Consider the following 25110-nt stretch of genomic DNA (forward strand, 5'->3'; position numbering starts at 1 on the left):
TAAGTAGCACAAATAAATGCACAACTGAGATGATAAGGCTTCAGCTAAGCACAACCGTATTTTTATAGCCTGACATATGTAGTGGAAGCCCTTGCAGATTCGCGTATCATAGAAGACTGGACCAATGGCATAAGTTAGTAGCCTCAGGATGGGCCCCAGTGCAGGGTATTTAGTTAGCAAGCACACATACACAAACACACACACATGCACTCACTTAGGTATGCACACATCGGACTTTTTCGGGCACTTTTAGTACAGCAACAACATCACGACTCACGACAGCCACACTCCTCTTCAGCATAGAGGCAGGAGATTACAGAAAATACGAGTGAAGAGAGCTGCAATGCTCATCAACAAACAACAACTAATAAGTGAAATATTGTTCATGAAAATAATGGAGACCCCAGGGAGGGTAGCTACTGTTCAAAACAGAGGCTAATGGGGGTCTTAGCAAACAAAAAACAAACAAACAAAAAACACCGGTCCCTAAAACTGGCCAGCTACAACTGCGTGCACACAGTTTAACCACAGTTTAACACACACACACACACACACACAAACACGAACGGTGCTCGGCGGCGACCTGACATCATCATCGAAATCATAACAAACTTTTCGACAGGGGCACGGCGGCCCATCAGATACCCAAAATCATATGAAAAGACACTTGTACTCACCGATTTGAATGATCCGGACTCTCTGATTGGTTGGGCCTGCAGCCGTCGGTATGCAAATATAAGGGTCATTTTATGCTAGGAAGAGCTAGCATCTACTAGGCTATTAGTTAGCTTATCATGATCATTTGTAGGGTGCTAGAAGTCTACAACTTAGCCTACAGCACATGAATGCCTTGTCTTAAAATGCACATCTAACACACGAGCCAAACGTTACGATTATTTAGAGTCTAAATATTTTGAAGGGATTTTGAACGGACGCCTGTAAACTGACCCTTGAACTCGACACGTGACGATTTAAACGTCATACGCTCGCCTCTGCTGTAAACGTTGCCATGACAACGACGTAAAACAGGGAAATTATTAGGATTTAGGCCTAGTCTTGAGCCAGGATCGCTGCAACGAGCTCCAAACTAACATTTATTTTTTTTCAAAGTAAGAAACGTACACTTCCTTTCTAGTTATAAATGTTTTTATGATGCATTTGTTTTGACTTTGGTTTTTATATTATTATACCACTTTTACATCATGACAAAAATTCTGCAATAGTAGCCCTCTGTGTATTAGTATTAGATTACCTTTTTTTTAAAAAAAAATAATAAAATGCAGTGCTATACCTTCTTTTAAAGCCACAGTTGGTAAAATTACATTTTTTTTTAAATATTTGCTGTAACTGTAACTATATCCACACAGCACTAAATAAGAGAGATAATCTGTGAAAAAAATGCTCCTCTGCCTATTCTGTTGCCTTTTAGGCCATACCACATGTGAACAAAAGCAACAGCTTTTTTTCACGGAGTATCTGTCTCATGTATTTCTTTCAGAATATGGTGACAGTTATTTATATAACAGTATTTTCATAAGAGTGACCAATTGTAACTTTAATTTAGCTGCAATGGGAACTTTAGTATAGTTAAGGCCGGCAGTAATATGAAAAGGTAATGTCACTGAGGCAAATTTTAACTATGTTTGGGCATGGTGCATGAATGAAAGGAACTTTTTTTGTTTTCTAAATTTACTATAAACATTTTATTTACCACTTTTTTTTAAGTAAAAAAAAATATATGAATGTGAGGCCTGGTTTTGGGAAATAAAAACAGTCATGGAAGTTGGAAAAATGACTGAAAACTGTATAAAAATTATTTGTATTTTTTAATCACCATGTGATAATTTACAGAGGTTCAGTACAGCATCTAATGGTAGCAAAACACTTTTCAATTGTCGTATTCTTTGAAATGCATCCATTGTACAGAATGCGAGCACCATAAAAAGCATACAAAAATCTTCCCAAGCCATCCGTTTATAAAGTGACATAATTAAAAAAAAAAAAAAGCAAACCTTTTAAAAAAATCTCTCTGTGGTAGAATACATCTCACTTTACACACCATCTACCCCACAGCATAAGTCCACAATTCCCTTGCACACTTACATTACTTACATAAAGGGTATTCTAATGTCATTGCTATTACACATCATGCCTATCACATACAGTATGGTCCAGATGGAATAGTAAACAATCATTCTTACAGGTGGTTTGGGCAAAGAAATAGCTAGATCGATGTCATCTCTCCCTATTCATCCACAGTTTTTCAATCCTCCAGCACTCGACCAGGAGCTCTGGAGATGCATTCAGTCTCTGCGGTGAGCCCGAAGGTGTTTTCTCTCTGTTGGATTCACTGCCTTGGTCTGTGGTGACGCCTGACCAGCCTTGTTCTCCTCCTCATTCCAGCTGTAAAAGATTAGTTAATGGACCGATTAGAATACAAAGACAAAAAAAACAAGTCGAGTTGGAAAGAGACAAGTGAAGAATAGGTGGAAGGACTCAAAGGTAGATAATGGAAAGGAAAAAAAATTGAAAGGAGTAAAAGGAAAATCCAACAATGGCAATTTGCGGTTAGAGAGCTGACTTCTGCTATGCATATTTTCCAGCTTATGATAATGTGTTTTTTGGCAAACTCTTTTCAGTCCGATCCAACATCGGTGTTGATGGATGTGTCATCCGCTAACTATGCTCTTACCTGGAGCTTTCCTGGCAGCAGCGAATTTACCTCCCTCTGTAAAACGAAGAGACGACGCAGTCAATCACTGCATTCTGGCAAACACACGCATGTAATCTGTGCAGATCTGCAGTAATGAGCGCTCACCTTTAATGATTTTGGTAATTCTCTCCGATTCCTCATCAATCAGATTTGGGTTGCCATGGATGGTGGTGATCTTAGAGAAGTCTGGCCCTGAATGTTCAAAACAAAACCATTAGATCCAGAACAATTTGTCTCTCACATACAATTTCAAACATAGAGTTAAATCAGTTTTTAAAATGCATCACATTCTCATTTCCTACCTTGAAGTAACCACTTATCTTGCACATGAATGAATGCAGGTAAACATGATTATTTCAAGGACAGGACACAAACATTTGAAAGAAACCTGTTTGGTGTGAAGAGTTTATGTAAGGAGACCCTACCCTCAATGATAACAGGCTCGTTCGCCGTGGTGTATCTGGCTCCACCTTCAGACCGGCAGCGGAGAAGGGTGTTGAAAGTCATTTAACGACTTAGCAACTGTACTGACTGACAGACGGACAGACTGACAGGTACATACACCCCGTAAAACACCTCCTCCGCCACCGCCAACACAAAGTCAAGCACAGTTGTGCAGTATTGATGAACATATACACACACTCACAGGGTGAGAAGTACAGGTGTGCAGGTGTGCAAATTATTTATCTTAGCCTGCAAACTAAGCTGCAAGACACCAGTAAAGCAGTTGTACAGCTTAAAAGCTCACCTGCACCCACACAAATCAAAGGCCCAACGGACTGAGCTGGGCAGCCGAAAATGGCGCATTATAATTTGCACACTACTCACACATACACATCACAGCTGTATTAGACAGAGAGTGAGTAATAGGATGGATGAGATGGACAGACATCCAAATCATGGTGCACCATGGGCAGTAGAAGAATTTGGCTTTATCTTCATGTAGTGATGTGAGCCAAAATAGAAGCTGGACTCTCAAAATCCACCTAATTTCTTCTGTAGGATTTTTACTGAGCCGATGCAAACGTCATAAACCTGAATGAGTTTGTGATGGTTTGAATGGTGGCTCTCTAAAGCTTGCCTTAACATACTGTGCAATTCTTAGGAAGTAAGCGTTCACCAAAGTGTTCTCTGTGTAAAACGTCCATTATTGCAGCATTTTACTGCAAATGATTTGATGATTTTATCCCCTAAACATTACAGCAGCCAGGAAGCGGTATAACTGCTCCAGCTATTAACATTCACTGGCACTGGCCTACTTCATGTCCAACTGTAATGAATATATAAGCAGGCAGGACTGTCCAAGGTAAAAATTAAGCAGTGTAACCATATTCTGACTTCAGGATGATTTTTGCATGATTGCTCAGGGCACTCCTAACTTTGAGCCTTAATTTATAGCTGGATAAATGGATAGGCCATGATCAAACAGAGCATGTTTTGCAGGTTGCAAAGTGCAAGGCAAACCACAAAGTCTTTTTTGTTAAGGCTGGTCCTAATCAGAAAGGGCACCAACTTGTGGTGGCTGTTGCCTGTTCTCATTTTGAACTAATGCGATGCCCAACTTTTGCATGCGCATGAAACAAAGGCAGTTCAAACTGTATTAAGAATCTTACGTTGCGTCCAGTTCATGGTTTTTGTAAGGTAACATTAGCTCACTTTTAATGCGCTACTCAGCAAGCTGCAAGACATCTTACAGATTTGTAGCTTTAACTGCTTAAGTTGTGGTTTAATGTTGAGCAACTGACAAGCTGTTGGCTAACATCCTTTTTACTCTGCATTGCTGTTTTCTGTTCAGATCATGGTTAACTATGGTTGGTTAGGTCACACATGTATCCACCAACAGCCTCCATTGGTTTGTTGTCATTGCCACCACAGAAGGCCCATCTCTCAATTCATACAATTGGACAGTGTCAAAAAAAAAATATCAAGACGTTACATGCTCTCCGCTCTGTTTTGAAGAGTTGTCATCTCAAGGTTTCAAGGTCGCTCCTGCAAAAATGCGAGGCGCACAGAGCAGAAAAATGCAGGGTGCCGAGTAATGCAAAAGCAGCGAGCAAAATGCCTCACCATCATTGAAAATAACTACATAAAGCTGCCCCCTGGCTGATTAACCCTTTGAAACCTGGAGCGACATCACTTTTCTTGTGCTAGTTTCAGACACCTTGTACAAGTATTCAAACCTTTGAATCCTGAACAAAATGGTACGATTTCTTTCATTGCATGGAAAAAAGGCAATTAAAAACTTGGTAAGAAATGTTCCACAAATAACAAGAAATTAGTAGATTTAAGAAATTATTTTTAAAAAGCTAGGGGTAAATGTCTCAGGGAAAAAAAGAAAAATCCAGGAAAAAATTAGATTTATAGATAATTTTGATTATTACATATTTAAAATGATCTAACAGAATTATTGTATGTATGTGTTAAGCTCTTTTTTTCAGGCCATTATTTTTCTTTTTTCTTCATTTTTTTTCCCCAGGCAATTTTCTTGTCCTTTTTACTGATTTGTACTTTCTTTAGATCATTTCTTCTTTTGTTGCTCATTGCCTTTTCCCAATAAAATAAAATAAAAGAATCAAGCCAATTTGCCAAAGTTTCAAAGGATTAAATTTGCAATGTCTGATCAGGGCCATATAGGTCCAGTAGCCAATACTGTACACAGATTCTCTGTGGGGTTTCCATGAGGTCAGATGTAGAGTAGATGCTTAGCGTTAGGAGCCAATACTGAATGCAAGATGTTAAGAAACTCAAAAGACAGGCTCAGGCAGCAACAGAAACTTTGGCTCTTAACACTTAGCCAGCCAAAGCAGAGCAGGACAAAAACCACATGGGTTTTTGGTTTGACTTTGAACCACCATTGGTAAGCCAAACCGCTCGCCTCAAAGATAAACAAATAGCTGGAAACCACCATTGGTAGCGGAAACAACAAAATCACTATGCTTGTGACTGAAAATAAATGTTTGTTAAACATGGGCAATGTAGCTTTTACAGTCTAACATTCTTAAATTTGAAAAATGGTTTTGATTTCCAAATACATTAAACATTTTGCAAAGCACTTAAAGCTATAATGGTGTACACCATGAAAATGATGCGTCTGATGACTTAATCAATGATTACTAAGGAAACATGAAATGTAATGTGAAAATAACTTCACATTAGATGATGATGCTCAGTTAACTGTGGTCAACAGGACCGCAGATGCATTTGTTAAAAGAGCGGTTAGAAGATGCATGAAAGTTCTTCTAAATACTACCGTGCTCTTGAAAAGATTAAACGTTTAGAGAAACTGACCTGTTCCATCCACACCACGATCGCCACCTGTGTTAAATGAAACATGCCAAAAAATTTAAGTCCAAACCTTTGTCCAGATACGATCATCTAACTTATCATTTGCACTTAAAATATGAATTTAAACATTCTTAGACGTTCAGAAACTCACCCTCAATAACTCTTGTAACCTTGGTAATAGTAGGCTTTCCTTCAACGACCCTGCTTACTGTTGTGATGGTAGGTTCTCCCCCGATGACCCTGGTTACCTTGGTGATCACTGGCTCCCCTTCGACGACCACCTTGGTGACGATTGGCTCTGTCTCGATGACTCTTGTAACCTTGGTAATGGTAGGCTGTTCAATGACCCTGGTTACTTTGGTGATTGAAGGCTCTCCTGTCTCGATGACCCTGGTAACCTTGGTTTTAGGGGGTTCAGCCTCAAAGACTCTAGTCACCTTTGTTACTCCAGGGTCTGTGGAGAGGCAACATGAGTTTACCCTAAAGAATAATAGACATTATAAACACCCCCTCATTCTCTCTATTATGAGCAAAGAAGGACCCTGGAGGGACAGTGCTTGAAGTTATCAAAGCATGCAGAATAAATAAAGGCTGATATGTGTGAAATATTAGATTACATCACTGAAAAAAAGATAGACTTTAATATCTCCTGCTGCTGTGTTCCATGGTCCAGTGGACGAGGGTGACGCCATCACCCTTGTTAGCAAAATTACCAAAATGCATCCCCCTTGTTAACCTGCCATCCCTCTCCATTCCCGGAGTCTGGACCCAGACACCATCCTATCTGGAACCAGACCTATAACCAATGAATGATTGAGAATTATTACATTTTGATGGAGCTAAAAACTGTATAAATAATGGATATAGCTACAATGATGTCACCCATTGGTTTGAGCTTTGTGACTCGTGTGAGTGAGGCACACATAAGGGAGAGATGAAATGGGAGACAACAGGCGGATAAGAGAGTTAAAGCAAAGTAATTTTACATTGTATATGTTCATTCTTCCCATGCAGTTGAGTTCAAATAGTTCAAATATATAAATATGTCTTATACAGGCTGTTTCATGCACTGAATGTACATATACCTACAAAAAGTGATGCACCACAATTCATGTATAATCCACGTATTTATTAACCAGTTATCTGTGTATAACCCAAGTATCCTGAAAGCAAAGTCATGAAAGGAACCTAAGGGAGAGGGCAGGCATGTTGGGATGATGGAAAGGTCACAAAACATAGTACTTTCCCCCTGAAAACTGGTGTTCTTAGACATAGAGTTATTTTAAGGTATGTCCACACCTAACCCCATCAACCCCTCCACCCAGCCCAATCCTATAACCCTAGTCCTAAATCAGACTCTCCTTGCTTAAATCTAATGAGGCCCAGCCATGCTTCTTTTCCTAAACCTAACCAAAGTAGCCAAACCACGGTACTTTACATTAAGTATGTAACTTTATGTTCAGTACATAACATCACTGGTAGGGCTCTAATTCATTAAATATCATACAAACTGTTGTATGTGCATTTTCATGAGATATCATATGAATCATTGAATCATGATATGTTGCTTCACATGTTCCAAGAGCATGGCAGTTACTAAAATTGGCAATGTGAAGCCCCACTATGAGACAAAGCCAAGAGCATCTTTGGAACAAACATACCTACTCAAATATAAACTAAAGGAAAATAAAATCAAATATTTTATATCATTCAGTGAATTCACTTGTTACACTTAACCATAAAACGTACAACTCCAGTGAAATGGCACTGAGTGGCAAAGTCCCCTTCTGTTAAAAATGAACAAATAGCCTACTGGACAGCAACATTTACAAGTTTCTCTATTTAAAGAATCTTTTCTACTGTTCTGGAAATCCTACAAGAGGAGAAGATATAGAGTGACATGTTAGATAATCCTTTAACATGTTTTTCTGCAGTCAGTGAATTCCCATCAGTGACCAGATATCTCTGTAAAACCCTAAAACTGCTCATTTGAAACGGTTTCAACAGAAACCTCGGCTGGAAACATTTTTCCTCGTCTTTTGTAGTTTCTGCCTGAGTGATAGGTGGTTTTTAATGTGACAGTATTTGTGTGAACGATAAAGAGATTAAAGCGGACCGATGTGTGTGTATCAGAGGCTCTCTAATCTTTGGCCTGAGGTCCCTTGATGTGTGCCCTACTCTGGTAATCCGAGCCAGACTCATGTCTGTCTTTCTAACAAAGTAATGAAGAGATTTATGTAACTAATGCTTAAAACTGAGGCTGCCTTGCCTTGTGAGTTTTCAATATACTACAGCAAGGACACATGATGCTGCCTATAATAGATGATTCCAACAATTATCAAAACGGCAAAGATAATAAATTATCATTGTGTGTATGTGTGTGTGTGTGTGTGTAAAAGTGAGAGTATGTTGTCTGCATTATCTTACAACTACAACCATTTGTGTAGTTTATCGATGATATACAGGTTTTATTTCTCCTCAGTCCTGTAGATCAAAACTATAACTTCTTAAAACTGAAATGGGCTACTTTAATCTAAACTCTTATTGTGCAGTATATCAATAGTATTTCCGTAATCTCCCACAGGTCTGGACTTTAAACTCTGTAGTCCATGTAATGTGTCTAAATACCCTTAAAGAATCGGACTTCATCTCTTCTATGTTACCCTATACATGGAGGCGAGCTCCCATCTGTGTAATAGTGCACTGGACTCAGTCCAATTGAATGAATGTCGTCCAAGAGTCGTCTGGTCTCTGACCCTGTAATGCTCTGACAGCCTAATTACCTCATCCCTAAAGGAGTTGATTAAATATGCCAAGAAGTCCAAGTGGACTTAAGCAACAGCGAGAGTGGATAATCAGAGGAACAAAGAAGAGAAGCATGCAGAGGCCTGAATGGAGCGATGACATGCATGTATTATGCAGACGGCTGCAGGTCGGATTTCACTTTAACAGTGGATGGTCATTTTTGAACAAAGGACATGAACTGGTGCCAAAGACAGTCATGCCTTTTATATGCATCCCTGATGATAATTAGTATATGGTATGACCATGATGGATTAAAAATCTTTACTTGAACCCTTTGAAACCTTGAACAACATCAGTTTTTTTCTGCTGAATTCAGACACCTTTCATATGAATTTCAACCTTTGAAATGTGAGCAAATTGTTTTTTTGGTTGTCTGTTTATCTAGACAACATGACTAAAAAGGAAATTAGCAACTTGGCAAGAGATGTACCAAAAGTTGCAATAAGATAGGAAAAAGTGACAATAAAATAACCTGAAAATTTGCTTCAAAAAGGAGAGAGAGGAAAATTACTAGAAGTTAATGATATTAAATATATATTAAAATAAAATAAAACTATATTTTATTACTAACTAATATATACAATTAATTAACTATGTGTGTGTGTGTGTGTGTTTTATTTTTGTTTTGTTTTTACCTCTTTTTGTTAGTGTTTTTAACCTTTTTTCTTTTGCTAAATTTTGGGTATTTTTTTTGTAACTTTACAGGTTTCAAAGGGTTAATCATGTGGTTAGTAATAATGGCCTTACCTGTTTCAATGTAACGTGTAGTTGTGATGATCCTCTCTGAGAAGCAGCAAAAGCAGTTTTTAGTTGCTGCGGATGCAAAAATATTCACACATGCAGTGACAATGGTGGGAAAGAAACTTACTGATGAAGGTGAGTGGGATCTCAGCATAGGTATATCCAGATTCAAACTAAAGAAAAGGCATAAGAGAATGCAAGGTATAAGAAGCACAAAATATTGATGAATGCATATCTAGACATATGTGTATGTTCTCTTCTTCTACCTTTATCTGGATGTACTTAATCAGCTTCTTCAGGAGGACCAGGAGGTCCTGGCGGCCCACAGGAAGGTCTGTAAGTAATATCCATCATCAGATGAAAATAATGCATCCTAATGCAGAGTGTGCATTCATGAATGTATAATAATGTCTGCTTTTCTCACCTGCAGGATAGAGAACGTTCTTTACCACGTGGATCACACCATTTGTTGCCATCAGGTCACTGTCTGGCACATTCACAGAGTTGACATGAATAGAGTTGTTAACCTGGAAAGAAAATAGAAAAATCAGTGTTTATTTTCCAGGAGTAACATTCCTTTTTTGTAAGCTACGTCAACTTTTGTCAAATAATTACCATACTGAGACTTTTTTCGAAATGGTTTGACAAGAGAGATTTTGAGGTCAGGTGAGATTTAATGGGAATCCCAGGCAGTCTGCTCCATTGTTAAAAGTAAGATCTGGGAATTCCATTCGTGATCAATTTCCTGCAATTTAAAGTGGAGCTGACTGAATGTGGACATGCTGAGTCAGTTAGTAAGGGATACTGTTCCCATCTCATCTGCCTCCTCTTTAACCCAAAGAGTTAAGCCACATCAGTCCACTTTTTAAAAACCGAACTGCATGCTTCAATGAATCACTGCCCCCTCTTTTTGGTGAATTATCTCAAACAAGCTTTCCTGTGTCCATTAAGGAAGTCCTGTAGGCCTGATATGAGACCTTGACTGATAACCTGATCAGCACGATAGGAGAAAGAGGCAGGGCAGAGTTGAGGTAATGGGTGAAATGACGATAAAGCCAACATTAAGACTGATGAGGAAGAGCGATGCAGACAGAGAAGAATGGCAGGTGTGTGGTGGGGGAATACCAAGAGTGGGCGTTGATGGAAATGACAGGAAGCCAGATTTTATTACGTCTGGCCTTACTCCAGAAAATATCCAGCTTTGAAGTAATAGATTAGCTTTGGCTCTTTGATGCTAATGTCTAAATGAGAATGTGGGGAAAGATTGGGTTTAAGCAAGCAGCAACCACTGAGGCTGAAAAATGAAGCCAATGCAAAAGTGCCCAAAACTGCATTTCATCGAATGGCCACTTGAGGCTGGCTCAAAATGTGAGTCAACCCCCATAGGTCCCATGTTAGGATGCCGCGGAAATAAACATATTTACGGCCTGGTACAAAAAACAGTTTTCCCCCTTCGTGACAACTGTATGAGGGATTAATTTTTATATGATTCATCCATATACATTTTATTATAGCTTAAAGTGGTCTACAGTCTGTCTGCTGCATCACCACAGTATGAGTCAGACCAACCCCTCACTCCTACAGAGCTCCATCCACTCGTCCAAATTTGGTCACTTCTGGTTTCAAAAATCTATGATGGCGCTGGCCAAAATGCCAAACTCTGGTCCATTTTTATTTATTTATTTATTTATTTATTTTACAGTCTATGTGTTAAATGGTTTAGTGTGCAAGTTTTGGGGGAACTGATTTTTAGAAATGCTACAAAATATTCAGAACTATGTTTTCATTAGTTTCTAATCATCTGAAAATAAGAATCATTAGGTAGAGATCACCAGATCACGTGGTAGGGCAGATGTCCCATATACAAAGGCTGAGTTTTTGCCGCAGCAGCTGTGGGTTTGATTCCAACCCCTTCATGCAACCCCTCTAATGCCATGACCTTTGCTGCATGTCATCTGCTCTCTCCCCCTTTCACTCTAAAAACTGGCCTGTCAAATAAGGGAAAACTCCCCCAAAAATAATCATCTTATCTTTGTCTTGACTCAGTCTCGTCGTCTCGTTATTCCTTCACTCCCACAGCTGCACATCTTACTAAACACATTCTTGATGTGTTGAATTTGACATTCTGATGCAACTGTTGGTGCAGAAATGTTTTTCCTACAAAGGATTTATCCCTGTTTGATTGTTCAGTGACAGATTCAGAAAATCAGCCCTATATCATTGATTCGGAGGACACAAATACACACTAAAATGTTGGCTGAATGTACATACAGCCATAACTTGCAGGTTGTTGCCCTGGAGGGTTTTGAGCAGATTGGTAACTCCTCCCTCTAATCCTCCATTGATGAAGATGCCGTTACTGAAGTGGTACAGCAGAATGACCCTCAAAGCATTCAGATCACCTGTCAATGACAACCAAAGGGAAACATGATTTATATACCTTGCAGGAGGGCTAGCATTCTTAATGTTTCTCTCATCATCCCGGCATCACATAACCTTAATCAGAACTAACTACTTTGACAGCAATGCCTGATCTTCAAAGGGGAGACGCATCAAAGGATGTGTTCATTTCAGCGCAGTACTCACTCTTGAGCAGTGCAAGGTCCTCTTTAGTGAGACCATCAAAGGCTTCGTCTGTTGGTGCAAAGATGGTGTAGGAGCCTTCTTGCTTAAGCAGATCAGTCAGATCTGCTGTCTCCATCAGTGACAGGAAAATCCTATGTTTATTCAAAAATAAAAGAAAGAAAAGAAGAAATTCACACAATCAACAGACAGCCAGAACTGTAGGTGTGAAGTTAAGCCTAAACTTAATAGTATGTTCTGGTTGATTTTTTACACCTGTGGGTTTATGGAAAAGATAATGTTGATTACATTTTACAATCCACACAGGCAGAATGAAGAAATAAAAAGTAGACATTTTTAGCCAGCTCTGTCAATGTCAGTTTTTCATTATGGTTAACTACTTTATTTCAGGCTGTCAAAACTCAAGCCAGTTAGGACATCAACTTTCTGGCTATAATTGCACAATGAGTTCTGCACAGTGAGGAGACCAGATCATATGTCCCATTTGGACCTAAAACCAGTGGTGTGTTGGCGTTGCCCATTTCAGACAGGAGGATTATGGTTTTGGGAATATGATAGGATGGAGTTTGGGTAGGAATTTGTGTGAGACTTGTGTGGTCCCACTGATTCACACATCTGCCCCCTCAGTTATTCATCGCCAGCCTCCACTGGTGCCAATATCTGTCACAAGGCCACAAAATGTGGAAGGTGTATGGTAATGCATTGCCACTAACATCTGTTTCTTTTATTGTCAGGACAACAGCCCAGTTGCCAAAAGAAAATGTTGGGATTGTACATTTCTGTAAACCACAAATATGTTACATCTGTATTTTTTATACACATCATAAAGTTAAGTAGCTTATGAGCTGACTTTCTTATCAGGAAGTGGAGGGGTTTTGTGGATGGCGTGACACCTAGGTGAAATACCTGCCATGCTGCAGACCACTGTGCAAGACCAACAAACAACAAAACCATTTTTTTAGCAAGTCATTGCTGTGCTTCTATCAAGAATTGTGACACATAAAGCAATTATTTTTTACTGAGCCATCACTTTATTTGCTGCCAGGATAGTGCTGCAAAAAGTGGTTGTTTTTTAACCAACACATCAATGGCCTTTCCAGCTGTGATTGTGCACCAAAACTGGTTATTTAAAAGCAAACATGATCTTTTACTCAACATAACCAAGGGTTTTTGTGCCTAAACCCAACCTCACCTTAACCACAGCATTGTTGAAATGTAAAATTTCAATGTATCCGCTGCATAGTATCAAAACAATGCAATGTATCTGATTTGCTGAAACATACAATGCCAACATTTATTCTTGGGTCACAAATATTTTAAAACAAAAAACAAACAATGATTACATCCAAGCTGATTAATAATTCATTTAAAAACAAGTACAGCAAACAACTCATAAAATAAGATACTTACTTGAACCGTCCGTCAGCAATCAGGAGTTCATAGATTGTTTTCTCTGCCGGTTTGATGATGGACCTCATAACATGGAGGGCACTATGGCTTCCCTCTTTACTGCCACGCAGCATACATGCATTTTCTATGCACACAGCCTAACAAAGACAGAACATCCAAAGAGCAGTGTTATAGGTCTGGAAGTCACTGTACAAATCTGGTAACTATTGAGCTGGGGGGAGGAGGACAGTCACACTGTCTGGTTTGATTGCAATTAATCAAAAAGAAGAATGCAAAAGTCTCTGTAAGAAAATCAAACCCAGCTGTTTCTGATATCTGAACCACTTGAGCAGAGACACACTTCCTCTGCCAAGAGCTGGACTAATTAGCTGTTTTATTGCATTTGCTTACAGTTGAGAGACAGCAAAATCATGTTAACACTTGAAAAGGGGCCCGATAATGGCTTTCAGATTTCCAATAAGGAAGCCGATGCTCTTCATTGTCTTTCCATCACTTCTTATTTATCTATTCCCTCCTGACTCTGTTTGACTCTCTCACACACCCACACCCACACATAGTTCTCACAGTGCGGTAAATGAAGACTCGGAGCAGTTTGCCAGCCAGTGTTTCCAGCATCTGTCCATTGTAGAGCTCACTCAGTGTAATTTTCAGCTTCAAGATGTGGTTTTCCACAATGTATCTTAGCAGGCTCTCCTCAGTATTGATCAACTCGTCTGACAGGAACAGAGAAAAGACAGAAAAGAAAGATTCAAGATGACTATTATAATAATAGCAGATGCCAGTCCTGATAAATCATCAAAATTAGTTATGTTTTATCTGTATGAGGTGTTATTTTTGTTTTACATTCTTATTCAAGGTCAGTTCTGTAAATTAATATGCCGCTCTGCTCACCATAAGACTTTATTGGAGATCAACTCACTTGTAAAGGCAGTGTTGACAGGAGTGAGGAGTGTGTACTCTGTCTTCGGACCCAAAGCAGCGGCTAAGCCCAGTTCAGAAACCAAGTCGTTAAACATGCTCATGGACTCTCCCATTAGCTCAAGCCCATCCTTGGCTGATATGAAAAAAATGAAAATGGCATGATGGTGATTACAAAAATGATGGTGATTACAACAATTTGAGCAAATGTTAGTATTTAGGGAGAAGTTGCACTAAAGATGCGTTTTACCTGAGTCAGGGACAAGCACCTGGTCGATAAGGTGGATGACACCATTGGTGGTGACAATGTCCTTCTTCAGGACCATCTTGATTCCATTGACTGTCAAACTGTCACCATCACAGCCGATCTCTATGGTGTTGCCCTCTGCGGTCTCATACACCGACCCTGCCATGATTGCTTCAGAACACTGGACGCTCTTCAGCAGGTGGTACTTCACCAGGGCTGCGTAGATGGATCAAAGCGTGAGAGCGATAGGGTGAGAAACAGAAAAGGTTGCTGCTCAGATTGCACACTTTCTTGCCTTTGTGAGTTGTCCTTAGCTATTTTTGTAATGTGTTGATGCAATGCAAGGTTTACAGTTACGGTCATTCCTCGTATGCACGCGGACACACATATCCTTTCACCTCTTCTGGAAATATTTGGCTACTTCTCTTAACATTTAGATTGGATTACACCTCTGACTGAGTCCAGCAGTCAAACTAAGAGAGCAAAACTGGCCTGCAAAAGCACAACATGAAAAAAGCCTTCCAAACCCACACAAATTCAAATGCAATCAGTGTCATACTGCAGGCCAAATAACCCCTCGGCCCAAACCTTCCCTTGTAGAAACAGGGCACAAGGCTCCATATCGTCTTTACTTTGGAGGCTGTTCTGACATGGTTGGTCAGCAAAGCCTGTTTGCCAAGTGTCTGAGAATTTATCTGAGGTTATATTTTGTCCCCAGAGGGAGCCAGTCAGTGAAGACACTGCAAACTGGCTTCAAGCTACAGACGTTCCTGGCATGCCAGTGACTCAGCAAACAAGCAGATAAGCTGCCACTCTGGAGACATGAGTTTCCCGCAATCATTGTGTGGTTTGTGAGTCTATGTTTACTCCTTTACCTCGGAGAATTTGATGGGTATCTAAGTTTAGACTTGGCAGGAATTTGCATCATAGGTTTAGAAATTGGGTCCAGTAGTTTAGGTTTAATTTGACATTAACATCATTTAAGCGCACTCCAGGTCAAATAAAGGTTAGATGTCAAATGATCAAAACATCAACCAGTATGAGTCTGCAGCCATGCTAGCAGCTGTGTGATGCTGCACTTCGGAGCTTTGAGCTAAATGCTAATGTAAGCAGGTTAACATGTTTACAATGACAATCCTAACATGGTGATGCTAAGTAGGTTTAATGTTTACCATGATCGCCATCGTAATTTAGCACGTCAGTATGCTATTATTAGTTATTTAGCACTAAACACAAAGTAAGCTGAGGTTGAGGGGAATATTGTTGATTTTTCAAGTATTAAGCCATTAATGAAAGCATCAGGCCTTCAGGAAAGCAGCTTAGCCTTTCTGGGATTTTTCCCAGAGGCCGTTCCCGTTATTGCAGTAGAAAATTCTTATGCAACCCAAAAAGCATTTTCCCCAAGGGGAGAGACATCTGTAAAACAGTTGTGGGGACACCTGGAACTGCACACAAGGTCAACTGTGATCTTTCTATTATGAATTTTTGATCCAAGGAGGTTTTGTATTTGTAAAACTCTCCTCAAGCCAAGAAAAGTGATTTAAAATCTATGTGACATTATCATGATGTAAATGCAATGAAATGAGCATTGCAGGGATTTGCAGATGGGGCCAGCAAACAATCTGCCCATTTGCAAGGGCCACACACTCAAGTTGAAAGCTTCTAGCGTATGTTTTATGAGAGTATGTAGTTATTATTAAACATCCATGTAAACTATTGGATAAATTTATATTTTAATGTGATGACTGGGCTAAATGAAAGTCAGGTAATCTCAAAAGTGATAACAATTCATCCTAAAGAAAACATAAATGTCTGCATGAAATTTAATGGCAATCTATTAGACTGTTGTTGAGATATTTCAATAAAAACAAAGCTCACGTTGGCAAAAGGGTATCCCCAAACTCATTAGACAAAATCATCTGGGAACCAACAATTACTGTACAAAAGTGTTTGATATTTATTTTTTTGACCACATAAGTGAAAACTTTGACCTGAAAACTTTGACCTGCTAGTGCTAGAGGAGCACAAAAGTCACAGGATTCATCCTCTTGGGACCAGGCAAGTCTGCACTGAATTTCATAGTAATCGATTCAACAATTATTTTTCCATCTGCACCAAAGTGGTGGACCAACCTTCTGTCCAGCCTACACTGGCTACAGCATGGCTAAGTGTTCTTAACCTCTGCACACCAATATCAAACAATCACAATCATATCATCATTAGTGTATCACATGTACCTTTAATAACATCCTTGTCTCCCATTACGCGCTCAAGGTAGCCTGGGCTCAATTTGTCAAAGGCCTCATCGGTGGGAGCAAACAGCGTGTAGTGGCCAGGCTGATCCAGCATGTCCATCATATCAGCAGCCAACGCAGCAGCCTAGATAACAAGACAATGTGGTTAAAACATGATGCTGTCAGTCTGGAATTTTCCAATGAATACAGTTTTTAGTAAATCAGTGTGTACACTTCCCATCTCAAGCACATTAGTAAAATGAAATGTTGTCTTTTCAGCTTTGAGGGCTGTTAATTTTACATACTCTGAAGGTGGAGAGGTCATCGCTGACATCCAGGACTTCCTTGATGTTGTTGCCCACACTGCTGATGACCCGATCAATGACATGCACCACACCATTTGTGGCCACCTGATTACCATAAATGATCCTGGCACAGTTCACTGTCACAATCTACAGAGAAAGGGGATGTCATTTAAGTCAAGACCATAATTGGGGCCAGAAGTCAAATGATACGATCTCGTTCATAACGACACGAGGCAAAAACTTACCCCATTTGAGTAGTGGTTGATGTAGAGCCCCAGGTCATTGTACATGGAAAGGACGGTCATATCGTTCTTTAAGTCTTTGGTGAGAAGGCGGCGGTTTACCATGTGGTAGTGAAGAGCGTTGTACAGCTCGATGTTCACGTTGCCTATCAGTGCAGATCGTACAGTCTGGGGAAATCACAACATTAGTTAAAAAGCAGTATGTGTCAGTAATGATTGTATTTATTTGTACTCCCCAAAAAAGTTTGAAAACCTCAAGTTTACTTACAGAGTCCAGCATTTCCCAGGCTTCATTGCTAGGTGCAAACATGGTGAAGGAGCCTTTGCCTTCAATTTCCGCTCTCAGCTTGGACATGTCAGCGTATTGCTGTGTGGTCGTAGCCTTTACAAGCCCCAGGGTACCATAGACATGGTCAATGGGAGCCACTGAGGGAGAGAGCAGAGAAATAGTTCAGAATTAGACTGGTCTATAGTATGAACAATTTGACATTTTGAGCAGAAAAGAAGACCAGAAAGGGGCTGTGGTGAAAGCCACCTACCTGCAGGGCATCCTCTCATGCCCTCCAGCGTAATGTACCCAGGACAGCATTCATATAGGACTTGGCTTCCAGAAAAGAAAAAAAAGGACAAATATTATAGACTGGTAAGACAAAAGAAAAATAGTCAGGTGCCCCAAAAATACCATACATTAAGAAATAGTTATCCAAAGTTAATTATGCATCGACATCAATAATTATTAGTTATTTTCTTACACAAGGACATTTAAAATTAATGATTTTTCTGAGTCAGACTTGCTCTCATGTAATGTCAGCCAGCAGCAGTCCAGCACTTCTTAAACTGGGACAGTCTGACCACAGAGGTTAACATATATGCAAGCGAGATGTCATAAATGTCAAGTATCTGGAATAGTTTCAAAATTTGCAATGATGATCCCCAGAAGTTGAGTACCAGGTAAAAGCTGGAATGTAACAAATTCACAAAGAGCTTGGCAAATGACCTGAAACTGTAAGAAAAAGCAATAGTCGTTTTGCAAAGTTTTCTTCTTTTCTTGCTACTATGGCTAATGTGCGACTTATACCTGACAGTATAAAAAAAAGAATTAATGCAAGCAAGATGCAATGTGAATGTAATGCAAGTTAAGAAAAATAAGGAAGCTTGCCAGATCAACAAAGCAGATTTGACATCCGAGTGGAAGAAAACAAAACCCTCAAGCCATAATAGGAGAGAATGACGAGCGCTTGGTTTGAGAAGGTTGAGGACATTTGAGACAGGAGAGCACGGCTGCACAAAGAGCCAATCTTACTCACTAAATAAATCCATAATTGGGCAAAGCACATTAAAAAAACAAGACGGTGTGAGAAAACATCCAAAAATGAAGCAAGTCAAGGAGATTAGAAAAAAAAGACAAGAAAAACACCATTAACATGAAAGTGGTTCATTTAACACTTCCACGGGAAACTGGAAGAGAGTTTGCACAGCTCCCAGCAGGCCAATCACAGAGTTGAAAAAGCTGGACTGGACTCAGACACAAAGAATAGCTCGGGACACTCGCTTCAAGAGAGCCAGCCAGCGTCATTTCCAATATTTCATGCAGTCATTTCATGCAAAAGCATAGTCTCAGAAATGTAAGGGGAACTCATAGCTACCACATTCCTGAGAAAATCCGAGCTTTGCACGCAGTTTATATTTTATATTAATCTACTGTACTCTATGTTAACATGAAAACCAGACAGGGGCATCTGCTGCCCCCCTGCACTCTCTCTTGGCCATTAATCTAATTCCAGAGGATGTCTCCAAGAAAAGCAAGATACACAGTTGACTTCTTGTGATTGATTCACATTTTGGGGCGGAAAGAGCAGCTTATGAACATTTGTGAAAACAGAGCGCAAAGAAGTAGAAACATCCTGTCTGGCAGGAAGCTGAGAGGACCTGCAAACACGATCGAGCTGTGCAGCTGACCCCTGCTCCGAAATCATTTTTTACAGTAATTCAAGTTGCACTTTATTGCAATGTTATGAATGACGGAATAAGGTGAGAGATGACTGACAGTGTAAGCCACAAGTGAGCATTCTGTCAATTTAGGTTTAATGGAGGAATACATTAGGTTTTTACTGAAAATGAACTTTATATGGTGATCCAGTATTCAGACATTAGATTGGAAATTATCCCAAACTAACACACATCTTCCAAGACACAAACAAACTAGCTGTGAGTCAACATTGGACGCCTCACAATGATTCTCCAGAGAAAAAAGCCATGAAGTTCTTTAACGCTGGAATAACTTTAATTAGGGTTTAACTCAAAGGACTTTTGGTTTCCAGTTTGAGTTTCCCGTGTATTTGCTAAAGAGGTTTGGGGCAGAGTTTTAAGGTTTCCTGCTTTCTGTTTTTTCACCAAAATACCATGTTTCTATATGAACTTTTTGCTTTCTCTTTCATTCATGTCCAAAGAAGTTACTGTTTGCTCTCCTTTCAGAAATGACCAGTAGTGATATACTGTGCAAGAGCAAATCACGCCCTTCATAACCACTAAAAACATACACAAACAGCAAAGCAACATCACTCACTTTCTCCCCTCTACTCCCCAACATGACTCACATGTTTTGGCAAACCCCTCTAATCCACTTTTGTGTGATTATGGAAATGCATGCAATGACATTTAGCATTGTGAATTTTGCTATTTTGTGCACACAGCCGTGTCGCTTATATTCCAATAATTCTATGCGCTGACACTGATTGTTATTATGTAAAATACATAAATGTCCACGCACAGCTGGCTGTCAGGAAGGCATGAAGTCATCGCTCCCCGGCTGCGGTCTGACAGGATAATGGATGCAGCACGGAGCAGAGACAGAACCAGCCAGCGCACTGCAAACCAGGCCTCTGGCAGTGTCACTGCACGAACCAGCTCAATGTGGCCTCCAGATGAGCAGATGTGCAAACACGGGGGCATGAATACACACACACACACACACACACACACATACTGTACCCTCACAGGAACAAGAGGTGGGGTTGTCTGGCATCAGATACAAACATTACAGTTTTTTCCTGTTATGTAATTACTAATCAACAGTGTCTCCTGTGTCCTCATCAAGTTGGCTTTTTTTCCTTCAGTGCCAGCGGCTTCCTGAATCCTGTGCCAATGTTTTCTTTTTTTATATAAATACATGGGAGTAGACTTCACCGCCTTCTCCAACATTATTATACTTCAACCAGAAATTAAACACTTGTCCTCTGCTCCCTGCATGTTGCGTCGTCACCTTCAGCACTTTATCACTTTGAAGAAAATCGCTTCCACCTGAACCTCCAGCAACGCATCTCAAGAGCCCTTTGTGGAAATGAAGGCATTAAGAAATCCCCATGGTATCATTTAACTCCAGAGTAGAGAATTAGAAGAACAAAGTGCAGGTTGAATTCACACCAATGTATTTTTTTCTTTGCAAAAGTGGTTTCTAAGAGGTTTAGTGCAGGTATTACATCAAATGCTGCACCCTCAAGACTTGTTTAAACACCAGCTTGTTCGCACACCAGCAGCTTGCAATATACACTGGATTGTCCAAACAGCCGGACTGTAAACTCAAACTACCCCTTACTAATCTCTCATCAACACCAAATCCAACTGAGACATATTCACAGCTGGCTGGATTTCCTCCGCTGCTGCTGAACAATGTCTCACTGTGACCACAGACACACAGCCAAAGAGGATTTCTGCTTTGGTTTTTTTAGTCTGTTTAAGATGTATTATTTTCTTTTTTATTTGCTTGTCAATGGAAAATTTAAACACTTAGAATACACAAAGTGCTGTATATTTAATGTATTTATGTTGTAATAGTTAATATTGTCCTACAAATGATATGTGTTTCTCTGCTATCAATTTTCTGAAACAAAAAACAGTGAAATTGCCATTAATTAATGTTTGTTTTTTTCTTTAAATTTACTTTTACTTGTTTATTGGTTGTGTAGCCCTAATAATAATACAATAATACAACTTAATTCTGTAAGTCCAAAATAACAATGTGGAATTATTCCTGCCGATATATACATCTTAAATGATAAATGAATGAATTAGTTTGGTGACTTAAGGTAATAAAATAAACAAAAATATAACAGTAACTATGGTTAGAGTTGTTTCCAAAGGCAGACTTTTTAATTCCTGATTTATTTTTGACTTTTTTGCTGTTTTGTTTTAAGTTTGTTCTTTGATGAGAAACTTATTTTGCCGCTGTTTTGGCCAGGACTCCAATGTAAAAGTGATTTTGAATCTTCCTGGTTAATGAAGGTTACAATTTAAAAATAAAATAAAAATACTTAACGTTAAAGTAAAATTTTTTATCACATCTTTTGACTTACTTACTTTTTATACGTAACCTTAGTCCATTTTGTTTGAACTTAATACATTTCTTTTAACTTGTTTTAAGAACCTAATACAAAGAACAGATAAAATCAATGAAACATGTTTGGTAAACACTAATTTCCTCCTATTATGCACTCTTGTGTTATGTAATCTTTTTCTTTTTCCTCTTTCTTTTTTGTGTTTTGTCATTGCTGGGTGGTTCCATGTATCATTATTTCAGTGGAGGCTATCACTGCACCGTGTAGGGAAAAATTGACTCACTTCTGGACCCAGTCCTTCTTTTATCCATTCCCTCTCTCATCACCTTATTTCCAGGCTTATCCCTACACTGCAGCAGGTGTTACAGCTGATTGCATGACTAAAAGAAAGTGTGTGTTTTTGTGTATGTGTGCATGTGTGTCCTTGTATGGGCATGTGTGTGTACAGCTCCAGCCGAGCCTTACACTCCATCAACACAGTGGCTATTTTTCATATTTTAATATGTTTTACTCTGATATCTACTAATTCCACAGATTATGTCACTATAAATAAAATATTACATAGACTAAAATCTATCAACAATATGCTCTCTGATATAAATGTCTTGCAAAAGTTCAAAAATCTGAAAATCTGAACGTGCTCAACTTTTTTGCAGGCATCCTAAATTTCCTCTCAATAAAATACATGACATTTTTAATTCAAAAGTGGCTAACTCTCTTCTCTTTGGGGCAGAACATTAATAAAGAAGAGTCATTTGCCTCAGAATAACAAATAACTGAATTTCAAAACTAAGAGTTAAAAACACACACACATAGCAGAAATCAAGCACACACTTCCAGGCCACGAACCAAAAGCTGGGGAAACTGGAGCTACATTACATCCTCTGTTTCACCCGACTGCACACACAAACACTAAAAACATAAGCACATAGCTGAATTTTTTCCAGAACACCTGAAACACGTCAGAGGGGAAGTCATTAACTCTGCTGTCAATCACCGTTGAGCAGAGTTTACACTGTCAAAACGCACAAAACAGAGTGAGCCCCCTGCACGCAGGCTACAAAGCATGCCCAGACATGAGCGCAGGAGAGGGGTGGATGAGGACAAAGACAGATAGTTGCCCTGTACAAGCTTCTATTTGTTGGACACTGAGTGTGAAATCCAGTTGTAAAGGGAAAACATTTGTGTGCATGTTGAGCTGGAGCTCCATGAATTATGTGCTGCTGATTTGGTCTGCACTATTTCCATGTTTTAAACAAAAAACCTTTAAATACATCTTTAAAAAGCTTTTAATCGAAAAAATCAATTATGATCACCTATGGTGTGAAGGTTTAGTGAAGAAAGTGAGACCACTACGTGTTAAGACGAAAAGAGCCCGAGGGTCCAGGAAACAAATCTGACCTCGGCTGTTAAAACCATAATTAAGAGGGTGCCAGGTAACAGTTGGTAAGGTGAGCATGTACTGAGACGTTTTGGAGGTCAAGTATTTAATGTTTACCTGACATGTTGAAAAATTCTAAAATACTCTTGTCTACGTATGCGTAGGGTATGTGGAAACTGGGAGTGTTTTGCACTTTGGGTGAGGTCATTTGGGTTCTGTGCAATCAATAATAATACTAATAAAAAAAAGATTTAAAAATTGTATAAATTTCAGTAATTTATTGTTTTTGTAAAAACTTACGTCTTCTTGCCACAGATTGAGCCTTTGTACCAGTTCCTACATGTGCTGAAGTACTTCTTTTTTGTCCCCTCGACCTGCTGCAGAGCGCACATATTGGGTCTGTAAGAGAGGGGAGGGGGAGGAGGAGGATGGTGAGGGAGAGACAAAAAAAGTGAGAAGGTGAGGCATGATGTGAGAGGGGGTGGAGGAGGTAAGGTGAAGGAGGAACAATGACTGAATGAGTACAATTTTATTTATTAATGCTAAGGCTTTTATACAGTGCTTCTTATCACTATCACGAATATTTTCACTGAAGAAACTGTCATTTAAAGTTTATCCTTTGAATCCTTATTTTGTCTTATCTTCTTAATAAACATGAATTCAAAAAGAAATTTTAAATCATAACTTCCTTTAATTTAAATTTCCAACTCTAAATCAATTTCAAAGGCAAACTGAGCACATTTTTTTTTTTACAGTGGATGAAAGTGAGAGATGATATTGAACTTTCCATTATGGCTTAAATCAATATTTTCATCAATGTGGCTGACCTGTTTCTCAAATCACCATTGAGTGCATTTTGTGATTAAATACCACCTTAAAACATGTCACAAACATAAAACCTGACATGCACATCACTCCTTTATGAATGCATATCTGTCATCTTCTTACTAAATGTGCAATTAATGTTCTTACATCTGCAAACAAGTTGATCAGAGGAGTTAAAATCACAAGTAATCTGCTAAAATAAAATTTAAAAGAAAAGCTGCAGGACTGTTAAGTTTGACATGTTATTTATCTCTCCATTCACACTGTCTTCTTACCCCTCCCTTCTGCCCTCCCTTCTTCTTGTCCCATCTCCTTACCCTTCCTTCCTGGCCCGTATGCGACTGTGGGTGACTATCTTGTCATAAGCCGAAGAATCCACGCTCCCTAAAGAGCAGAGTGCCACAAGCACTGAGGTCACCACGAGCAGCTGATGCATCCTGAGGGAGTTATCAGTCCTCTGTATGCTGCAAGGGTACAAACACACACACTCCTCTTGTCTTATTAAGAAACACACGCGCACACACACACACCCACACCCCCCTAAAAAATACACAGGAGATATGGGAGTACGAGTGAGAGAGGGAGCTTTTATACAGACACACACCCGTACCCACCCACTGACTGTCTTTTCCATACCATTACGTCCTGTTCTCACCCGCACACACCCTTCTCTTTAGCCAAAAATCCTCCCTCCTGCTCTGACTCGAGCATGAGCTTATTGCCCCCCCCTTCCTCTCTCACTTTGTTGCACATGAATTTCTTTACCACCATCACATCCCAGAGCACCGAGGACACCCTGCAACTCAAACTTTACATCACTCTGCACTGTGTTATGACAGCCTTATCTACCAACTGTGGATAGTCTTTTAAAAGTATATTAGACTACTATGCAATGCAAATTTTGACCCATGCATTTAATATTTAGAGGCAATTTTGACAGGGGAACACATTTGAAGTCCTTGGCAAGGTTAAAAGATGCTGAAAAAGGAAAAAAATCAACTTAAAAGTCACTCTATTTCACACATGCAGGCAGTAAGCACACCACTAATATGTGTCCTTGGGACATTTGGCATCAAAATGTGTGAAT

General features: G+C 39.4%; 1 protein-coding gene across 3 annotated transcripts; it reads right to left on the reverse strand.

Moving 5' to 3' along the window:
- Window positions 1–1807: 1807 nt before the first annotated feature.
- LOC121952137 (periostin-like) lies at window positions 1808–24591 on the reverse strand. Of its 3 annotated transcripts, XM_042498646.2 has the most exons (23): window positions 24341–24591; window positions 23499–23597; window positions 18023–18087; window positions 17752–17909; window positions 17487–17651; window positions 17242–17388; window positions 16940–17081; window positions 14706–14918; window positions 14457–14591; window positions 14102–14250; window positions 13538–13674; window positions 12131–12261; window positions 11816–11946; window positions 9969–10071; window positions 9811–9878; window positions 9672–9717; window positions 9551–9586; window positions 6150–6452; window positions 6002–6028; window positions 3139–3183; window positions 2819–2905; window positions 2693–2728; window positions 1808–2403 (listed from the first exon to the last, which is right to left on the reverse strand). In XM_042498646.2, exons 1-23 carry the CDS (start codon window positions 24457–24459, stop codon window positions 2348–2350), a joined length of 2598 nt encoding a protein of 865 aa, XP_042354580.1. In that variant the 5' UTR covers window positions 24460–24591; the 3' UTR covers window positions 1808–2347. The 3 variants fall into 3 exon arrangements, with proteins under 3 accessions (XP_042354580.1, XP_042354582.1, XP_042354583.1); XM_042498648.2 differs by lacking the exon at window positions 9551–9586; XM_042498649.2 differs by lacking the exon at window positions 3139–3183.
- Between the last annotated feature and the right edge of the window lie 519 nt (window positions 24592–25110).

The sequence above is a fragment of the Plectropomus leopardus genome, chromosome 15 (assembly GCF_026936395.1).
Source record: "Plectropomus leopardus strain MGB_pleo_1.0 chromosome 15, ASM2693639v1, whole genome shotgun sequence".
Taxonomy (NCBI): domain Eukaryota; kingdom Metazoa; phylum Chordata; class Actinopteri; order Perciformes; family Serranidae; genus Plectropomus; species Plectropomus leopardus.

Bases quoted from the DNA above. Each gene is read 5' to 3' on its own strand.
- LOC121952137 (XM_042498646.2), bottom strand. From the start codon at position 24,459: ATGCATCAGCTGCTCGTGGTGACCTCAGTGCTTGTGGCACTCTGCTCT. The intron at 18,088-23,498 runs GTAAGTTTTTAC...CTTTTCTGGAAG, and splicing joins TCAATCTGTGGCAAGAAGAC to CCAAGTCCTATATGAATGCT. The intron at 17,082-17,241 runs GTATGTAAAATT...CTTGTTATCTAG, and splicing joins ATGACCTCTCCACCTTCAGA to GCTGCTGCGTTGGCTGCTGA.